Source organism: Danio rerio, chromosome 7 (genome assembly GCF_052040795.2).
Source record: "Danio rerio strain M-AB ecotype USA chromosome 7, GRCz13ab, whole genome shotgun sequence".
In the NCBI taxonomy this organism is placed as follows: Eukaryota; Metazoa; Chordata; class Actinopteri; order Cypriniformes; family Danionidae; genus Danio; species Danio rerio.
The window spans coordinates 34,907,688-34,929,754 of NC_141027.1; the positions used below are offsets into that span (position 1 = coordinate 34,907,688).

General features: G+C 37.6%; 1 protein-coding gene across 21 annotated transcripts in view; it reads left to right on the forward strand.

The window, feature by feature from the left end:
- Nucleotides 1–21,101, forward strand: part of plekhg4 (pleckstrin homology and RhoGEF domain containing G4) — a 119,354-nt gene extending 98,253 nt beyond the window's left edge. For 12 of the 21 annotated variants that reach the window (XM_087261370.1, XM_087261381.1, XM_087261373.1 and 9 more), the window contains 11 exons: nt 9,441–10,354; nt 13,157–13,406; nt 14,183–14,272; nt 14,859–15,083; nt 15,173–15,343; nt 15,853–16,033; nt 16,870–16,986; nt 17,723–17,971; nt 18,046–18,242; nt 19,955–20,002; nt 20,170–21,101. In XM_087261370.1, coding sequence (XP_087117496.1) covers nt 9,441–10,354; nt 13,157–13,406; nt 14,183–14,272; nt 14,859–15,083; nt 15,173–15,343; nt 15,853–16,033; nt 16,870–16,986; nt 17,723–17,971; nt 18,046–18,242; nt 19,955–19,993 — 2,433 coding nt within the window. In that variant the 3' untranslated portion in view covers nt 19,994–20,002; nt 20,170–21,101. The remainder of the gene's footprint in view (nt 1–9,440; nt 10,355–13,156; nt 13,407–14,182; nt 14,273–14,858; nt 15,084–15,172; nt 15,344–15,852; nt 16,034–16,869; nt 16,987–17,722; nt 17,972–18,045; nt 18,243–19,954; nt 20,003–20,169) is intronic. The other 9 variants (XM_087261375.1, XM_087261378.1, XM_087261388.1 and 6 more) reach the window with 1 other exon arrangement.
- The last annotated feature ends 966 nt before the right edge of the window (nt 21,102–22,067 follow it).

Below are 22,067 nucleotides of genomic sequence, written 5' to 3' on the forward strand. Positions count from 1 at the left end.
TCTGTAGACATTTATAGCTGTCAGTGAAAATCTAATAGACATCTAAGAATATCCCAAAACCAGACTAGTGGTCAAATAGACAGATTAAACAGACTTTATATGTAAAGTCATTCGTTTCTGTTTATTTAATGACTAGTTTAGTTTTGGCCTATTTATAGACGTCTATTAGATTTTCACTGACAGCCCAAATTTAGCCTTGTTTTAGCCAAGACGACTTTGTTTAGACATCTATTAGACATCTTTTAAAAACAAAAAAGTGCTTGCTGGGAGGTGTGCTGTGTTTACACAAATAGTCACTGGATCTGGAGCTACTAAACCACTATACAAGGCACATGGAAGAAAATGCAAACTAGATTCCAGCACTATCTGTAACAAAAAGGAGCCAAATTTATTTGAAATGTTGCCAACACATTTTGGCTTTAAATAGCCATGAGAAAGCGTTTTAACCCAAAACGCATTGGCATCAATTCTAATAAATTTGTCTCTTTTTTTGTTACAGGCAGTGCTGAATCTTTTTTGTTTATAGCTCACACCGATATCCTACAGGTGAACACTTTGTTTGTGTCTCAAGAGAATATGTCAAAAAGAGTTTATTTTGGTCTCTTGGATTTGGCAGGGGGTCTGTAAAACAGTGTAAGACTCGGGGTGATCCTGTTTAATTAGTTAAGAAAATGCAGGTGACTGCTTTGAAATAATCAGAACCCTGGATGGAAAACTCATTATCCAGTCACCTCTAGCATGCTCCAATCCCAATGAGCGTGTGTGTGCATTTATGACCCTGCTTAGTGAACAGCATCTCCTTCTCTTTTCTCCTAATCATCCACATGTCTTTGACAACATTTATCGACCAGTGGATCTGTTTTCTCATTGTGCAGCTTGACTGGGCATGAGGCATGTGTCCCCCAAGCAGACCACCCTTTCTGGACAGTTCCCCCCAAAAACATTAGACTCTTCTTTATACATCATTGCCCCTAAAAACCCCCAACGACAACAGGAGACAGCACTCTGCGGGACAAAGCAAGCCCCATGCACTATTAATTAGGTGTGTCTGTCTTTTGTGGCGGTCTGACTGTGGCCTCCTGTCTCCCGGTCCTTGTGTCCTGCTCTGTTGTGGCAGAACCTGGGGTTAGCACCTGTGGATACAAAACACTGACCTCCTGACTCGTTCACTTACAACAACTGAAAGATGATAAACAAAATGTATGCAATGGTTGACCTCCCATGTTGTCCTTTTCGAGCTCTGTAAAGAACAGGAGGAGGAAAGTGCAAAGTAAAAGGGCTGTCAGTTTTCTGTTCACAGCTTGTTAATGACATGTTGACTAATCTCTGGTGAGTTTGCACCTTGCTCTCATTAGCCACCTGGATAGCATGTGCTGAACATACAAAAACATTTTCAAAGGAGCTGAGAACTCCCGGTCACAAAGTAGACAATTTCATATAATGTTAATTCAGAAAAGTCTTAATTCAAAAAAGTCTTAATTCAGATTTTAGTGCAAAATTCTTTTGGTTTCTTCAATGTGTTAAAAATAATAAAATATTTATATTATGAACTTATGATTTTTCATTTTTTTAAAGATATTTCTTTTATTAAAATTACTTTTCTACTAGTTAGTAGACCTAAAATAAGTAAGCCACTTTTGATTTCTGGAAAAACTAGATTTTTGAATTTGATTTATTATAAAATAAAAACACACCAGAAACTGCAATCTCTTTGGTCTTAGATTTTCATTAAGTCTTCATTTGTCATTTTTCTTTTTTGGTTGACTAATATGTATTCCCATAAGGCATGTAAGTGTTTGCGTGACCTAATAAGATTTTTTTGAGGGCTGGACCATGTGTGCAGGGGGGTTTAAGTAGCCACTCAGTCTGATCAGTGTTGTGATCAAGACTTATTAATGCCACTTTGATAGTTCAGAGCCGTATGATTGGCTCGCTCTGCAGAAGCCCTTTCCCAGCCCCCTCCTAGGCACAGTTCAATCAAATTACACTCACTTAGACAGAACAATGTACAACAGTTTTTTATAGTATGCCAACCAATGACTATGCTTTTAACAATACCTGCAAATTCAAGCAATACCATTTTGTTTCAGTTTAATATCAAGTACTATAAAGGCTAACATACTACAGGTTATATATGTACCAATACTGCTGCACCCAATTGATTGTTTTGGGTATTCATATGGATAAAATATCATTAGTTATCTATTATAAACCTTAAAAATGGTGGTTTATTGCAGTTAAATAAAACCAAAAGACCAAATCCTGTTTTGGCTGTTTAAAATAAACATTAACTGATATAAAGTGTATATAAATGGCTTAACTGTATTTTATGTCACGTTGTTAACCACATATTTATCATGTTTATGTACTTTAACTTGAATAAAAAAAGAAAAACTTGATTAATAACTTGATAAATATACAAAAGTGTTAAACACAATTTTTTTTTTCTAAAACCTGAACTAAAATTTTGATTGAATTGAACAAGCTAAATAGGAAAACCTGTCTCCACTGCTTTAAAACAACTTGCAACCGGTGTTGTGTAGTATTTCTGCTTTCGTTTAGATCATTTTAAAATATAAATATAGATGATATTTAAAAACCAGCTTCTTGTTGAGCCAAGAACGGCCTCACATATGTGTTCAGAAAGCCCAGGCTAGACTTGCTCTCCTGCAAAGTAGAATTATTTCCTGTTTGACTCATAAAATTGGACTAATGGGCAGACAGTGGCAACTTTATAGTCTTCACGTGCACATGCTGCCAACCAGGCCAGGGAGGGCAAACAAAAAAAATAGTTCCTCAGTCCTCTCAGCTCCCCTTCACAAACAGTCATTACCCCCAATAAAGCCAGCCAACCATACTATATCAGAAACAGACCCTGCGCTCCATAGAGCAAAAAAAATCAGTTTTACATCTGTTTTATATTGACACACTTCTCATGCCTTTTTGAAGAATCAAAGCTTATGTGGCACTACAACAGCATCTGCATTATTAGGATTTTTTTTCCTGCATCTGAATGGGGAATGTGCACACAGACTTTTAATTTTTAGTCTGCCAGTCTAAGCATGCCATTAAAAAATCACCACGATCTGATTTGATAGATATACGATATAAAGTGGGTTTCAGACCAGATACAAAGCACTGCATTAAATGTAATTTTTCCTCATCATGTCTTTAAAATTGATGAAAATGATGGAAATTTATCTTACCACAGGATTTTCAATTAAATTTCTGCACTAGCCTGCTGCGACTGATGGCGCTAGTGTTTTCAGTCTTTTATCTCATTTTACACTTAAACAATTAAATGAATGCTTATGTCTATTTAATTGATTGTATTTTAATTACATTACAATATCAATGCTTTAAAAGAAACCTTGTGACATTGAAAATACTCACCTTTACATTTTATTGTTGGCTGAAAACACTAACTGAGCATATAGCCCACTACAGTTGAATCAGAGGGTCCTATCAAACACCCGGCGCAAGGCGCACCGCAATTGTTGTTTGCTAGTTTCAGCTTGGCGCAGGAGTCATTTTGATGTATGCAGCACGCTGTTTAAATAGCAAATGCGTTTGCGCTCATATGTGCGCCCATAGACGTTCTGGTCTGAAAAAGACCATTGGCGCATTGCTATTTTGAGGAACTAAAATTGTCCGTTCAATCGACCAGCTTATAGGAGGTCTAAAGTCCAGCACAGAGCTATGCAACTGACTCTTAAAAGGAAAAGGAGATAAGACTGATTGGATTATTCTCAAAACACACTTATAACTCATTTAAAAAATGTGCTCAACTGTTAGACCATGCGCCATGGCGCAGAGCGGATTTTTCTGTCCTTAAAATAGCAAAAGTGTAGTTGTGGTTATTGAAGTAGTAGTTGTAGTAGTTCATGTCGTTGGTACAGTATAGTGGTAGCAGAAGTAGTAAAGGTGTCGTTGTTGCAGTAGTAGTAGTAGTCGTTGTTGGTGTAGTAGTAACAGTAGTAGATGTTGTTGATGTAGATGTTGTAGTAGCAGTGATTGCGGTAGTAGTAGTAGCAGTAGTAGTAGACGCTGTAGCAGATGCTGTAGTAGTATCAGTAGTGGTAGTCGTTGTTGTAGTAGTATCAGTATTAGTAGACATTGTAGTAGTAATAGTCGTGGTAGTGGCTGTAGTAGAAGCAGAATTAGTTGTAATATTAGTAACTTTCTGTAGTAGTAATTGTTGTAGTACTTGTGATTTATTATTATTGTCAGTTATTATTACTGTTGTTCTTTCTTTCTTTTTACTGTCATTATTACTATTATACATTACTAAGCATTGTTGTTACTCCTTACTTGTTGTTACTTGTTATCTGTGATACTTGCTTCATTTATTGATTGTTATTGTCCTTTATGTACACACACACACACACGCACCTACCTGACTATATTTGTATGATCCCAATTTATGTTCCTTTCTCCATATTCTAATTTAATTTAAAAGAAGAAAAAGAAAAAAAATTGCAAAAGTGAATTGTGACAGGCACTTAATGATTTTGCGCATTACGCTTTGCACTTAGATCGTTAAAATAGAGTCCATTGAGTATGTAGGAAATGAAAACTGAGTGATTCTAAATGTGCAGGAAGAGTTGTTTTTTGTTTTGGAGCAGCTGGTGTGTGTGCTTCACATAATTCTACATATGAAACACGTTTGTCTCTCAGCGCGCTCTACATATTAAACCCGAGAGAGCGACCGCAATCGCATCTGTCACAGGCTGCGTGTTCCCTCCTCTTTTTCTCTATGCGTGCATGCCTTTGCTGAACTCTTCTTTCTTGAGCCTGATTCCTAGGGCTTTGACATTCATGAAGCTTTATAGGAAACACAGAGACGTTCCCCCCAGCAGTGGACACGTGCATACTTGCATGCGTCACTACTGATACGCATAACAAAAGAACTAAACAGAACTAAATCTTGCACACTGCTGAAGCTTACCTCATCAATCATACAGCAGCATCACACATTAATTGATCGGTTGAAGATAAATGACCTGTGAGTTTTAGGTTTGGGGAGTTTAATGCACCGGTATTGTGCGTTGTAAACCATAATTAGATTGAATTAGTCAATATCACAAGGGGCTAGTTATCATACAGGTGCTGTCTGTCTTGTGCTCTACATCCCTCTTCATCCTCCTTAACTATTCTTTTCCTATTATTTGCATTCCTTTAGATTGCATATGGTGATCGTTGAAAGAAAAAAAAACATTCATTACAAATGACAGCTGTTATAAATATGTCTTTAATTGTAAAAAAATTTAATATTTGAAAACTTTTATGTAGTTTAATTTAGTTTTTATTTAGTTTTTTTATTATTTTATATTATTATATTATATTATATTATATTATATTATATTATATTATATTATATTATGCACTGCTGCTAATATGAGACTGCATTTTTGTGATAGTGGTGCAGTTGGTTTTCCTATCATCATTAACATCTTTGATGGGTTTATTTAGAGATGTAGTTAATCATAGCTAGCCCATATGGAAGTACCTGTGGATTAATTTCTATGTTGAACCAACAACTGCATCTTTGCATTTGATTTTTAACCACTGATGTGCAAGAAGCACACACTAAAACTTGAGAAAGAAATAAGAAATATAAAGCATGTCTATCAGTATATTGGACCCCATGTAGTAGCTCTCAAAGTGAGACAGAAATTCATTCACTTTAATGATCAGTCAAATTAATTATAAAGCATAATTTTCCAACAACTGAAGTGTAGCCAGTGAAAAAAACTTGTGGAAAAAACTTCTAGCCACATTGTCTGGTGAGCAAATAAGGTAATGTCAAGCCCTTCTTCCTACACACTGCAGGGTGTCTTCATTAAAAAAAGTCTTTCCCCTCTCTTTCTTTGCTGTCTATAGCAAATCAGCCTTTTCCTGATTTTCTTTTCCTCTATAATTGTTTCCCTCTTTTCCTGTTCATCCTCTTTTTCGGGAATCACTCATCCAAATCCTGCTTTTTAGTTCAGGAGGTCCCACAGCCTATTCTTCTTACATTTTTCATCATTTTACCATTCCTCCTTTTTTCATCTGCTCAAAGAGAACGGGTCATTTCAGCTCTAATGAAAAGACAGGCAAGCATGCCAGGGTCTTGTGTTGGGGACAAAATGGCCTTGCCTGTGGCTTGGTGAGTAACAGAGAAATAACTTTCAGGAGAATTTAAGCCTGTGCCTTCTAAAAAGTGTGTATGTGTATTGCTGCAGCCATATTTTGACACATGCTATCCTGTCAGGAGAAATCCACATTCCTGGCGTGGCTTAGACATGAGATCAGAGACTGGCTGATGTCATGAAAACCTTTCCTCCTTTCAGGGTTTTTCTTTGAGAGGAAATAATAAAAGATTATTTCTTTCAAGTTTAAAACGCTCCTCTTGACCCACTTAGACTGCTGAGAGATTCATTTATGGGAGTGTACAAAAGCCCAATCCAACACTAGATCTGTCTAACTCCCACTGCTCTGTTTTAGCACATCTAACACTCTCTCTCTCCATTTCTCTGTGTTTCTCTCTCGCTCTTTGTGCATGGTTGAATAGTGGGGCCTTTAGAGGTGCCTCCCTCAGGCAAACTAATTCTCCTCTCACCAACCAGAGCCCCACCACACGCACACACAATTCACACTTCAAAGAGCCATGAACGCTAACCAACCAAACGATGATGTCATCCCCTGCCCACAGTATTATGGGCATCATCAGATTGAGTGAGGAACTATATTGGGCTGTAGATCAAAGTGTCCGCTTTATTTCAGTAAAGGGTAAGCACAGGGCTTTTTTCCATTTTGTTTTTCCACCAAGGGGGGCAGTTTTGTGAGCTGATCTGACCCCAGGTCTTCAGCTGAACCCATAGTGGATTTTATCACTGCAAACTGTTGCTGCTGTTTTACTGCAGGAACAGAGCGCTTTATATCTGTTTGTGTTTCCCGTGCCTGTTTCACACATCAGGAGTTTAGCAGCACAGGGTAGTAATGGGAAATTAACAGGTCTTCTGGAGGATTTCTGGAGTAAATGACTGTAATGCAAGCCAAACTATTATCAATGTACACTGGTTTAATTAAGCTTTTTTGTGTGTGTGGTTTGTTACAGAGCATAATATAGTTTGTAACTCTTTTAATGACATTCATAAAATTAATTTAAATTATTCTATCTTTATTTTGACACAATAGTTTCTGCATATATAATATATAATATTTCTGCATAGTATTTTATGTTAACAATGCTGTGGCATAACAACCTTTTAAAGTGGTTTTAAACAAAATTAGCATGAAATGGAAATTCACCATGCTTATTTTCTAAATGCACAATACTGATCTTATCATGATCAATTCATCCATAATTTCCCCCCAATTTGTAATCAAAATAATGTTCTGGTAGAACAACAGACTTCTATCTAGAGAACAATGCTGGACTTCTCCAGTCATTTAAGGTGCGTCCCAGATTGCATACTTATGCACTATTCTACGCCATTTTGTAGTATAAATAGTGTAAGTAGTGCGTTCATACTAAAAACTCTAAAAATAATAAGTGCTCTTCAATTACCTTAATAATGCACTTATTCAGCCGATAAAATCAAGTGTGGAATGATGGACTGGGCAGAGCTCTCAGGCGCACATGTTAGATTACTTTATTTATTTCGGATTGTGGAATCAGTATTCTCCTACGAGAGTGATTATACCGCCTCCCGATGGTGAATGCATTTATACTCATGGCAAGAATAATTTGGTAGTTTGGTCATTTTTTTAAACGTCATCTTGGAAACAGTTTGAATTTCCGCTTAGTAAAACAACACATTAGCGTTCCATTTGGGATGATACAACATACATATACTTTGCTGTTGAGTGTGTAAGTGAATAAGTTCATAGTGTATAGAGTGCCATTTGGACACAGCTTTAGTCTTTTAGGTTTATTTAGTTAAACATGCAAGCTTGCATTCAGATCTGCCTCCATCTGATTAACAATTAGTAAACTGAGCCACAGTAGTATATAAAAAATTTATTCAAAACAGTTGCAATTTTACTTCTACTATGTTGCAATTTTAATATTTTTCTGTAGCACTTTTAAAGAACCTAAACCATGCAAAATATGTGCACATGTTTGCATCTCTATTAACAGGGGTCTTCAAATTCATTGTCACCATTTGGTTCTCACTCATCAATTATGCCACATTTGCTTCTTTATGTGTCTTCTGTGTTTGTGCCTCTTTCCTCTATCAGTTCAGTGACTTCTTGGCCGTTTGTATTGTTAGCGTGGGCAACTAACCTCTAACCCCTGCTCTTGTGAGAGACTTCAGTATCTGGGTGCTGAAGGCGCAAAATGCTGGCATGTGGCCTTTGTGTCACCCTAACCTGAGAGAGAGAGACTTGAGGAGCCAGCAGTGCCACCATGTCATATCGCAGCAAGGACATGGAGATGTTGTGTGTGCGCAGAAAGAGAGAGAAGAGGGGGAGTTTTGCTCCTTTCTCAAGAATGTCTAAACACAAGCCTGTGTTTGCAGCCAGTACTGAAGAGAGTGTGCATGTGTGTGTGTGTTTGAGGTAGAAGGGGATTGTGTTTGAACAGTATTAATCCCTTCAGAAGTTTAACCCCTCATTTTCCAGCACCTAAAGCTCTTGTATCCTCAGGAGTGCTCGCTATAGAAACCTGCCCACCAGGATGCTGATGAAAAAGTGCTAAAAATGAAAGTGCTGCTCAGTTGATGTACTAACAGCCTCTTGGAGTGTGAGAAGAGGCCTTCAGATTTTCTTTTAAATAAAATGACAGCTAGTAAAGCCATTGGCATTTGTCTTTGTGGGACAGTGCTGTCACACATAGTTGAAACTATAGGCCCTCCTGCGGCTGAGCTGCATGTTAAAGACTGATTACCCAGACCTCCCAGATCCTTGGCTAAAAACCTATTTATTTCATATGAATGAGGTGCTGGAAGGATTCTCACTCTATCCTTCCCTCATTCACGCTGCTTTTGTAGTTGTTTTCCATAAAAAAGTCTCTTTTATACTCTTTTCATTTATGACTATGTGAATTAAAATAAAACATATTATTGTGAAGTATTTCATTCATCCTCCATGTCCTGTTTCTTCTTTTAAATGCAGCAGTTTTCATTCAGAATACATGAATGAAAATATGTTTTTGGGGTTACTCAAATGACTGAAATTATGGATGTTACATACATTTATTTTTACACATGTTTCTTTGGAAAGTATTACTTTTTTAAAACAGACTGGACAAAAATATACTTTAAATCAAAAGTCTCATTATTTTATTTATTTTTATTTTATTTTGCAAAAGAGTGACTAAAACTATGTAAAGCTTCTAAAAAAAAGAGCAAAAATGAAAGCAAAATATAAACAATGCTACAATAGTATAAAACATTGAAATTTAGATTTAATGTTACTTTTTCCTCATAACTTTTTGTTCCTCTGTTTTCCAGGCATATGAATGGGCTCTAGAGGGCATGCGTCATTTGGCGTGTGTCAGTATGGAGGATTGTGGCATGTCTGAAAAGTGTCAGAGCGTGATCACGTGTTTGGAGACTTACCGCAGTCAGCACCCCCCGATCCCTGATGCACACTTCCAGGAGATGAAGGACCTCGCTGGGGAACTGAAAAGCGAACAGGGCCTCAAGCAGTGGAAGTTTGCCTGGTCCAAGTGTCAGGAGACCAAGCAGATGTTTGAAAAGAAGCTGGAGATGGCCCTGCGTTCCCGCCGTGACAGCGACTCCAAGTCAGTAAGGAGTGACTCTTCTCGTCGTAACTCAGATGTTAGCACTAAACACCAAGAGCGTAGCAGTAGCATCTCCTTCTCATGTCGGAAAGCGTTCGGCGGAGCCTGGGGTCGAGATAGACTTTCCTCACATTCTAGCACATCCTCAACTCCCAGTAGCCCTTCAGGCATTCGTCTGGATGCCCGTGACACTGTCCGAACTCCAACAGGAAGTCCATACAGCATTGAGCACAGAATCCCCCACAGCACCCCTGTCAGGTCCCACAGGCTAACACGTAGCATCTCCACAGATGAGTCTCCTCAGAGCCCACATGCAGAGGGGCTAGCGTGCACAAGCCCAAGCGGCACTTCTGTTCAAACAAACCGCAGGGTTTTGCGGAAGACCCAGAGCTTCGATACAGCTGGCAGTGAGCCTGTGTCACGGTACGGGACCTGTCAGAGGACTTTGAGTGAGCCTGCACGCAGAGGAAACACAGGGGTGTTCATTAAGGGTCTGGAGGTGAGCAGCACTGAAGTGATTGATAGGCCGTACAGTCCACGACTACCACCCATCCATGGATGGTCTTCAATTGATGCACACCGCAGCGGGAGTCCTGCTCCAGAAACACGCAGCAAGGGCAGGTGGGTACACTCAGTGCACACATACAACTACTAACCCACACTCACTAGCTGTAAACTAAACACAATCAACCAGGGAGGTCCGCTTGCCATCGTCTCGGACCTTTACTATATATCTACCACTGTGTGAAGCTGTCACAAAGCACACACACACTCGCACATGGGTAGGAATGCATTACCAGTCTGTTAATGCAGAATGTGAGTAGCTGTGCTGCCAGAAACACATAGAGTTATATTTTAACTCAAGAACACATTCAAGAGTTTTTTAACATGACCCCAGAGGCTGTTAGAGGGTCTGCGGGACACGGATATACAAATTCAGGGAACTAGACCTCTTAAGGACTCCTTTACCTTTTTCCAACTGCAAATAAATAGTTACATATAGATAACATAATAAAGAATTATGCAAATACTATACAATTATATATAATAGGATTATTATTCATTTCATTTATTTTTCCTTTGGCTTAGTACCTTATTTATCAGCGGTCTCCACAGTGGAATGAACCGAAAACTATTCCAGCATATGTTTTACACCGCAGACGCCCTTCCAGCCACAACCCAGCACTGAGAAACACTGATGCACTTTTATATTCACTCACACACACACACACACACACACACACACACACACACACACACACACACACTTATGCACTACAGCCAATTTTTTTACATAAATTCACCTATAGTGCATGTCTTAGGACTGTGGGGGAAACCTAAGCACCCAGAGGAAATCCTCACAAACACAAAGAGAACATGCAAACTCCACACAGAAATGCCAACTGGTCCAGCAGAGACTTGAGACAGTGACCTATTTAGCTGTGAGACAACAGTGCTAACCACTGAGCCACCGTGCCACCTATTTTATTTTATATATAGCATTAATTATAAAAATATAGTTTTATTTATACAGTTTTTTTTCCTTTGTTTTCAATTCGTTCGTAAATATTTGCCTTCAGGTTTAAAAATCAAGAACTGCATTTTGTAATATTGCTATGATTGACTTTAAAACATAAAATCTGATTTTTTTCACATTTTACATACACACACACACATATATATATATATATATATATATATATATATATATATATATATATATATATATATATGGCTTTTTATAATTGAACATTGGTCCATTTGTTGTTTCCAACCTGAACCCATTTCTCTCGATTTAAACACAATAGAAGACATTTTAGCAGTTTTAGCTTGCATTGGCTGGATAAATACAAAAATAAACTGGAAATTGATTCCCAAAATATATTCATTGATTTTTTTAGGAAACAAGGCACTTTACATTTTTGTTCGCCCTGGGCATCAACCCCCCCCCTGTATATTCCTGGGTTTGTGTTAAAATGTAACTGACACAGACATCCTTGATTTGAAAAAAACATCTTTCCCCATATAAAAAGGCATACATGAATCTTGTAACTTTCAACATTATCATGTGCATCGCGTGTGCATGAAAAAACTCAATTTGTCTAATATTAGACTGTCAGAGCCCCATAATCTTCTAAGTCTCCATGGATGTCTTTTCCAGCTGTGGGTCCCTCTGCTCGCCCCTTAACCCCCCTTGAGAAAGAGCCTGAAACACAGATCACTTTCCCAGGTGGGCGCTGGTCCTCTGGGCTTTGAAGTGGTGGGGAACGTGTTTGTGTTCTGGTCCTTCACACAGAAAAGATGGATGAAGTTAGCCGATTATATAGACATCTGAAAGAGGTCTTTACATCTGTGTGTCTTCCTGTCAAAACACATTCCCCAGGTTCTCCAACATTGCAGTGCAGAGGTGATGTTGATACAGTTTTTCAGAGCAAAATAACTCAAAACAATCTGTTCAGCTCTGTGTGGTCCAGCTATTACAAACATTTAATGCATTCTGATAACAATCTAGTTTGAGATTAATGTAAACACTAAACCATCGCCTTGTTTTGTGGATACACACACAGCAAGTTCAGCTGAGTTGTGAGAAGGCAAAGAGGCTGCAAGCAGGAAAACAGCGACTGTTCAGGTTTGCTGTCATTAGGTTGTGAAGGTTGGCAGTGGAGAGACGCCTTGCGGTCATAAAGATCTGGTCATTGTAAATCAAGAGATAAACATGTTTTAAAACTGTGAGAAAACACCTGTTTTTTATTGTTACAAAACCAGAAAAGCTGTTAAGCCAAACAATCCTTTCACACACTTTTTACAAATGTTTTAGCATATTTTTGAAAGAAAAATGCAAAGCAGACTGCATTTAAAGTTTTTTCAAAAGTAAAATAAAAGCAGTGAGATTTAATATTGCCAATAACAAATACTTTAGGCTTCAGTGTCAAAATAAAATATTTTAATATGCTAATTTTGTTTTCAGTGAACTATTTCATTGTCAGTGTACACATATACAACAAGTACTAAGCAAGTTAAAATACACTTGTTTACATGGCCACACAGCCAGTATCTCTTAAAAAAACATTATGAGTTTAAAATTCAGCTTCTGTACATTTAATGACAGCAATCCAAGTAAGTGTAAATAATAAAAAAAGATTTTCTTTAATTGAGTTCTTCTTCATCTCTTTTGCGCTTTTACAATGTAGATTGTCAACGCAGCTTAAAATAGAAGTTCTAGTAAACTGAAACTTTGTCAGTACAGTTTTGAAGTTAACGTTCAGTTTACTTCAGTTCAGTGTGGTTTAATTTTCATTGCTGAAAATCCAAACACTGAAGAGCAAATCCATCAATACAAAGCAGATTTACAAAGGTTTTATCTCTTTTAAAATGGTAAATTTCAAAGTATTCTAACTGTTCTCTCTCTTATTTGTTTTACAGCAAGTTACGACACATTGTAGATGAGATGGTGACAACGGAGCGGGAATATGTGCGTTCCCTGCGGTATATCATTGACAACTATTTCCCTGAGATGGAGCGCGCTGACCTGCCGCAGGATCTGCGGGGAAAGCGGAGCGTCATATTTGGAAATCTGGAGAAGCTGGTGGACTTTCATAGTCAGTATTTCCTTAAAGAGCTGGAGAGCTGCTGTAATCATCCTCTACGCGTCAGCCACTGTTTCCTACGACATGTAAGAGACTTCCTTCATTCTCACAACTTCTTGTTCAACTGTTTGACTTCAGTTTAGTCAGTTTAGTTTCATAATAATTCGGATTTCTTCTTAACCTTTTTACTATTTTCATATGTAGTAAGCATTAGTCCTGAATTAAACATCAGAGATTGAATCACATTTTTATTGGAAATGAAACAAAGAAGCTTAATTTGTCAATGTTTGTCTGTTCCCAGTTCTTGACTGACTCATTTTTGACCTAGCACAAGTCAAATGTAATCCAGAAATGTGCTCTCTCTGAGTTCACTTTCTCTCCTTTTATCCTCTATGAAACTGAGAAATTAGCTGATTCAGGCCTCTTTAAATTAGTGAAAGGCCACCAGACTATTTTCCTAACAGTTGTGGTCAACTCATAGTGCTGGCTCACCTTAAGAGCTCTGCTTAATGAGGGCAAGGATTCACAGACAAGAGAGAGGTAGAAGACGAGCAGACCATTCGGTCTACAGCAGCGTGTGAACTTGGCTGAAATCACTTTTGACATGTTTTTGGCGTAGCAAAATCTGCACTAAAATTATGACACACTCTATGAACCTGAAAGTCATTATAAAACCATTCACCCGACCACAAAAAAGCTTTTCCAAACAAAAATCAACCTGGAAATGATTTGGGGAAAATCTTCCCTCCTTTAATTTCCGCTACAACAAGAAAAGTGATTCTTCAAAACATGAAATCGGAAATGTGTAAGATAACATTTAAAATATTGCTTTTTTTTCTTTTTCCCCCATATAAACATACAGCAAGACCAGTTTAGCCTCTATGCATTATACAGCAAGAACAAGCCAAAATCAGACACACTCCTGGCCAGCCATGGAAACAACTTCTTCAAGGTGAGTAACTAGATCCAGACCCTACTGTAGACCGCATATCAGAAGCTTTTAGTTCTTTTAGAAGCAAACTTCACATCACTCACACTTTAAGCTATATTAAAGATATGGTGGAATTTTTATTGAAAGCATGCTAAAAAAAAGTTTTTGGATGGAACGCTCGAAACTTCATATTCTAGATCAGGGGTGCTCAATCCTGTTCCTGGAGATCTACCTTCCTGCAGATTTCAGTTGCTACCCATATCATACACACCTGAACCAATTAATTAGGACCTGAACACCACTTGATAATTACAGGCAGGAGTGTTTGATATGGGTAGCAACTAAAATCTGCCGGAAGGTAGATCTCCAGGAACAGGATTGAGCACCCCTGATCTAGATAGTATTGGTCAATGGCACTTTTGCAACAGGTGTACGAGTATATTCGAAAATAGTATGCAATTCTTCAGCTATTTTAAACTGTTCTTACCCCTGAGTGAGAAAAAAAATAAGCTAAGAAAGACAAAGAATATATTGAGGCCTTTAATCCTGGTTTAAAGTTTAGACTCGTGTGCAAATTGCAAGATCATCAGCAACTCTCTTATTCCAGCATAAGCAGATGGAGCTGGGAGATAAGATGGACCTGGCATCGTACCTGCTGAAGCCCATCCAGCGCATGAGTAAATACGCTCTTCTGCTGAAAGACCTGATCAAAGAAGTGAGCGAGGTCCAGGAGCAGGAACTTACATACCTGCGAGCCGCAGCAGAGATGGTCAAGTTTCAGCTCCGCCATGGCAATGATCTACTCGCCATGGACGCTATCAGAGATTGTGATGTAAGTTTGTCTCCAGCTACAGCAACTCTCCTCCTGACTTAAAAAAAATCTTCTACTCTGCTCATGTTGTCTTTTTCAAACACTTTCAGGTGAACCTGAAAGAGCAAGGACAGTTGGTTCGTCAAGATGAGTTCACGATTTCATATGGCAGAAAGAAGTGCCAGAGACACGTGTTCCTGTTTGAGGACCTAGTGCTCTTTAGCAAACCCAAGCGCATCGAGGGTGGACTAGATGTTTACATATACAAGCATTCTTTTAAGGTGAGCACCTAAAGGACATGTGTTCACAGAAACAACAAGTGCGCTTGGTTGCATGCATGTTGAGTTGCATTATATTTATTTTTAAGAATTTAGCTTTAAGCTTTATTTTGGTCGCCTGCAAACCATAACAATGAGATGCCTTGTGCTTTTAAGATTAGTGTTTTGCTTTAAAATAGTTTGTTTACGTTTAATGTTTATAATAGTTATTTTCAGTTAATGTCAGTATATTTACAGTGGCGTATTTATAGTTTTTTTCTGTTGTAAATACTTGAGAAGGATTTGAGGGGAGTATTTAAATTTATTTAGGGCTACCTATAGCATATTTTACATAATTTCAGTTTGAAACGTCACATAAAATGCCACGAGTATAGCACACCAACGTATGATTTTTTTTCTCCTCAACACTATTTTGACATCCTGCAACTTGACATGGTGCAACTTATACAGTAGTCATATGTCCTCACAGTTTGGTGTATATGCGAATATAATAGCTCTGATTGTCTGTTTAGACGGCTGATGTGGGTATGACAGAGACGTCAGGTGAGAACAGTCTGAGGTTTGAAATTTGGTTTCGGAGGAGAACTTCAAAGAACCAGACCTACATTCTCCAGTCCAGCACTGCTGACATCAAACATGCCTGGACTTGCGACATCGCACGAATACTGTGGCAGCAGGCCACGCGAAACAAAGGTGAGAAAGAAAGAAAAGAAGCGCTTGAGCTTGAAGAAATTCATTGAATTTGCTTTGTTTTGCTGGAAGGAACAAATCAGAATGAAAGCATAATTGCAGATAATATGTCCTGTCACATAACATCTGAGCATATATGAAGACTTGTGTTTTTCAGCAGTTTGTCTGTGAAGACCTCAGGCAGATTTGAGTTTTAGAAGTATTGAGTTTCTGCAGTTTGATATTTTGAGTGTGAGGAAAAAAAAAGGCAAATCTGAGGCAGCTCTCAACCTGTATTTAGACATAATTAATCTTTTCATCTTGTAATTCTTGTTTCACATCTTAATTATAATCTTTCTGTGTTTATTCTGAAGTTTGGATTGTAATGATTTTTACCACACGATTATCATGTCAAAAATAATTTATGATAATGAGCGTCTCAACATTTTCTATGATCATTTTGAAATCAGTATTACTATTAGTCAGAGCCTTTTTTTTGACTATGAATCACACTCATATTAAAAATGTGCAGAGTTTGGGAGGAGGAACTTTGATCAAATAAAGTTAAACCGTTTAAACAGACCGGAGTGTTCAGCTTTCCATCTTTTTACAGAAGGCAAAAAAACCTTCACACTACTGAGCAAACTTTTTTTCGCATGCAGGTAGTGTCTTGCCTTCATCTGTCATCTCCGAAAATATGATTTTGTGCAGTAGTCACTACAAACCGGATTGTTTTCTTTGCTTGTTTTGTGACAGATGGAAATCACCCTTAAGGTGAAATCCCGCCACTTGCTATAATGGGATTCTTTGTCGCCTGTTTATATACAACTATATATATTTTGCTACATATCTTTCTGCAGAAATTCGAATGCAGGAGATGGTCTCAATGGGTGTGGGCAATAAACCCTTCCTGGACATTAAACCCAGTGATGCTGCAATCAACGACAGAGCCATCGACTACATTATGAAGGGCAGAGGTAAGTCTGTTTAACATGACAACCATATCATATTGATTTAACTTCATGTCCATTCATAACCAGAATACTATTTTTACTTTAAAATAATCAGAAAAATAAGCTTTATGGTCCCACTTTATATTAAGTGTCCTTAACTACTATGTACGTATATCAAAAAAATAAATACAATGTACTTACTGTGTTCATAATGTATTTGAGAACCCTTATGGTGCTTTTGAGTTAGGATAGAGGTTGGGTTATGGACAGGTTTGGTGGCATGGGTAGGTTTAGGGGGGGTTAAGGTGTAAGGGATGGTCAACAGTGTATTTACAAATGTAATTACAAAAGTTAATTACAGGTGTATTTACATACATGTATTTAATCAAGCATAAGTACACAGTAAATACATGTATTTACACAACAAATACATTGTAACAAATTATTAGTTCCTATGTAAGTACATATTAGTTAAGGCCACTTAATATAAAGTGGGACCAGCTTTATTAAAGGAGCACATTATTGAATTACTATCAAAATCAGAAAGATTAAGTTTTTTAGTTACTATAACTTTATTAGATAATAATTACTTTACCTGATTAGCTACTAACTAATAGCCTTTAACAGGTAAATTAATTATATATATACATATAGTTAACTTGCGGTTATATAATATATTGGTGATGTCATTGTGTACATGTTCAATAAAGTGTATTTGTGTGTTAAGTGTACAGTATGTGTGCTCTTTCTTCTGTTACAGGAGCTAGAACGAGAGCCTCCATTGCTGTTTCTCTGTTTGACCACTCAAACCCATTCAAAAGAGCTGCAGTAAACACCCCCGTCAGCGGGACCCCGGTGTCTGGCGGTCCTTCCTCATCCACCCTGCTGGGGCCCTTGAATCTGCACATGTACAGCAGCCAAAGTCTGTTGGCGGGGGAGAGACCTCTGATTGGCCCCTGCATCGAGGAGGACGAGCTGGAGCATGAGACCAGTAGTCAGCCCTCTATGAGTAAGTGTCCTAACATGTGGATTGGAACATGCATGTTCTCAGATGTGACACTGAAATTTGATTTGTGTTTGTAGCTACAGAGAGTTCGGGTTCGTCGTCTCACTGTCTGTCTGGCAGTGGCTCTAGCGGATCAGACAGCGGCTGTGTGTCCAGTCACCTTCCTGAGGCTTTGTCTGAGGAGCCCAGCTCACCTTGTGACTCCTCGTGTTATTCCTCCATCACCTCTCCCACGCAGGAGAAGCCCTGCTTTAACAGCCAGTATATCTCAGCGGTTAGTATTGCTCGTGTTTACTTGGTTTTACATGTGTTCAGGGCTGCACAATATTAGAAAATGCTGACATTGTGATATTCTGTTTTCCTGCAATATACAGTGCTCAGCATAATAGAGTACACCACATTTTGAAAATTAAGATTTTGATCGATTTCTCAGTGAATATGGGAAATGATTTTTGGTGCAGGTAAACAAAACAGATTTATTAAACAGTTATATATTTATTAAAATAATATTTTAGTCACCAAACTTATTTAGAAATTGAAAGATAAAACAATTAAATTCAAGCAAAATATTAATATACATACATATATATATATATATATATATATATATATATATATATATATATATATATATATATATATATATATATATATATATATATAGGCCGAGTGCCTTAGTGCCCCCACCAGTGCCGATATACAGCCATATTGCACTGCTACGAGTGTGATATTGCGTTTATACAACAGTTTGACGGCATAATTGTGTATATAAAAACAAGATCAAAAATGGAGAGTCTCAAAAACCCTTTTGTATGAGGAACTACTTTCTTCTGGATTCAAATCATAAGCTGACAGTTAAACAGTTGAGCGTGCATCTTTTAAACTTTAGATCTGTAGTGTCTGCTTTTTGCTGGCTGTATGTGGGCGGAGTAATACACAAAGGGTAAAGAGGCTGTAGGAGTTCTGATATTGCAGAACATCGCAACGCTATCAGCCAATCAGATTTGAGAACCAGACAGAACTGTTGTATAAATATATATATATATAATTTTTTTTTCCTTTTTTTTCTTCTCTTGATTTTTCCCTCTTTTTTAAGTTTGTATTTAGTATTTTTCTATGACATAAATTTGGGTGTACTAGTTTTTGGACCGTTATTGTAAGTTATTTTGTTAGATTAGCTCCAGATTTGGCTTCAGTGCTGACTAATCTAATGTATATGCACAAATATAATATTGTATAGCATTGTATACTGCATTTATTAGCGGTCACTTTGATGGGTCAAGTGTAACATGTGTTAAAATATATAGTGACTTAATAGAGCAATGACCTGTAAATGATCAAATACAGTTGGAAGCAAAATTATTAGCTCTCCTGTGAAATATTTGTGTTTTTTTACAAATATTTTTCGATGAATGTTTAACAGAGCAAGAACAGCTTTACAGTATTTACTATAATATTTTTATATTCTGGAGAAAGTTAAAAGTTATTTCTTTTCAGTTAGCTGAGATAAAGCAGCCCCATTAAGAATTGTTTTTTTCTGTCGGCTGCCGAACAAAGCACTGTTATCTAATGACTTGCCTAGTTAATCAAATTAGCCCAGTTAAGCATTTATTCTAGTATCTGGTAAAATAGTTATGTGCTAGCATTACACAAAGAAAAAAATAGTTAGTTCATTTATTCATTAATTTTCTTTCAGCTTAACCTCTATTTCTAACTCATAAGCTAACTCAGCCTGCTACATTTAACTACTGCTTTGAGCCATATCGCAATATCGATCATAGTTCAAAATGTGATGCAGCCCGAGCACATTTTCATGGCTACATCAAACGACTCATCAGTGCTACTGATGCAAAGACATGTCATAACACCTATGCTTATGCTGGCACTAATGCACTCGCTCAGGAAGACACTGATCACCTGATGATCCAATCAGAGCCTCCCCTTTAACCCTTAATAACCCCATCGCTCATGTCCTTCTCATCACAGGGGGATGCTCAGGTGATCGGACCCTCTACTATAGTCTGAGCTGCTGCAGTAAGTTTGGCTTTCGCTCCATCACATGATCACAGCTCTGTGCATGTGCACTGATACACTCACTCAGCATATTGAAAATGTTGTATATAAATATATGCTTCATCCTTGAGCTTTAGCAAACATACCTGTTCGTAATGTGTGTTATTCTCTCCCGCTTCGCCCTACAGGTTTAAGAGCCATCTGCTTCAGATTGAGAAGACGTTGCCACACTGAAGAGGAGTTCAGAGCTAGTATTTATTATTTCTCCTGAGTGCCAGTAAATCTCACACAGAGCACTCCAGATAGCACTGTTTATCTTTCTCTTTTTAAGCCACTTTTAGCTTCAATAGCTTTTATATAAATTTACGAATGATCTATAAAACTGAACCAATATTCTTGTATTTATCTTCAAGTGTTAAGATACAGTAGTGTTTTGAGCTGTATTATTAACTGTAAATACTGTAGTAGTGTACAGTAGACTTCTGAACTGTTGCGATTAATCAGTTCACACACTTGTTTTGTGTTGTTTATTGCCCACTTTGCTGCAGACTTCAGCTGGTTTGATTTAGAACAAATGCCCAATGTTTTTAGGCATGTCTAGATTTCTGAGCATCAGTACACTAAAGAAGTTAAGCAGTGTTGTAGAGTTTCTGTTCTTTCTGATGTTTTCATAGTCTGTGGACCTGTGGTCAGTTCATTCAGTATGGTATTCATTCAGATTTTACAACTGACCTCAGGTCAGCTCTGCCCAGCACTGCTGCTCCTGGTTGCTGGGTATTGCTGCTGCCTGTTTGGAGATGGGAGAGCTTTTCATTTCAGTTCTGTTATTTACATTAATAAGTATAACAAAAAAACATGTAAATTGTAAATAGTTGCACCAGTGGTGCGTTGAGGACATAGCCTTTAGGAAGTAATGTTTATACATGTGTTAACCAGTCAACACAAGAATCACTTAAGTGCCATTCTTTGTTGCCAAACCAAATTGGAAGTGTACAAACAAAAGATGATAAAAACAGTTCCACTTCTAGTTGGAGTTACGAGTGTCTACTCCAGTGTTTTATTTTTCAATCTTAACAAATTCACACAGAAGTAATAAAAACCGATTGCTTTGTACCTGTAACCGATGTGTGCTTCTGTTATTGTCTTTAATCTTTTATGATTGGCATGAATTGGAGATCTCACAAACCCTGTGGGCTAGCATTCAATTTCTGCACAACAACTGAGCTAACAAACAGACTCATTGTTCATAATGACGCTACTTGGCTTTAGGGATGAGCAGTATGTGGTTTACATGCGCATTGATATAAGTGTAAACACAAGCAGTGTGGGAAATGCTCAATTAAAATTACCAAACCGTTTTAGCCTGAGGACATCGGCATCAATGGGGTTTTCACAAAACACTTTGAGAATGGTTTGCCAGCAAACAGTTTTTGTGTTTAATAGACGTCTAATAGACATCTGAACGTAGACAGCTTGGCTAAATCAAGGCTAAATTTGGGTTATAAGTGAAAATCTAATAGGCATCTAAAGAATAGTCCAAGACTAGACTAGTCATCAAATAGACAGACTTCATATGTGTAGTCATTCATTTCTGCTTATTTGATGACGAGTCTAGTTTTGGCCTATTCTTAGATGTTTATTAGATTAACACTGACAGCCTAAATTTAGCCTTGTTTTATCTATTAGACATTTAAAAACAAAAAATGCTTGCTGGATATGCTTTCTATTGTTACATTTGAGTTAAGGATTCTGCAGTAAATACTGAAACTACACTCAGTGGCTACGTTATTATGTACACCTTGCTAGTGCTGTATTGTAAGAACTTTTATCTTTAAAAAAACAGCCTATTTTTCTTTATACTTCTTGAATTCGCCAAATGACCCTTAACAATAACTAAATGAACTACAGAATGTTACACTTTCAAACACATGCACAAGTTGCATGTATTCCGTCAGTGCTGCACAAGCTTGGTTTGTAGCACCAACTGCTGGACACTTGTAGTTTTAGTCAGGGTTCACATAAGCCTTAACATATCACAGAGATTTTTGCCCCTTAGATAACACAGATTCCACTTTGTTTGTTAAGG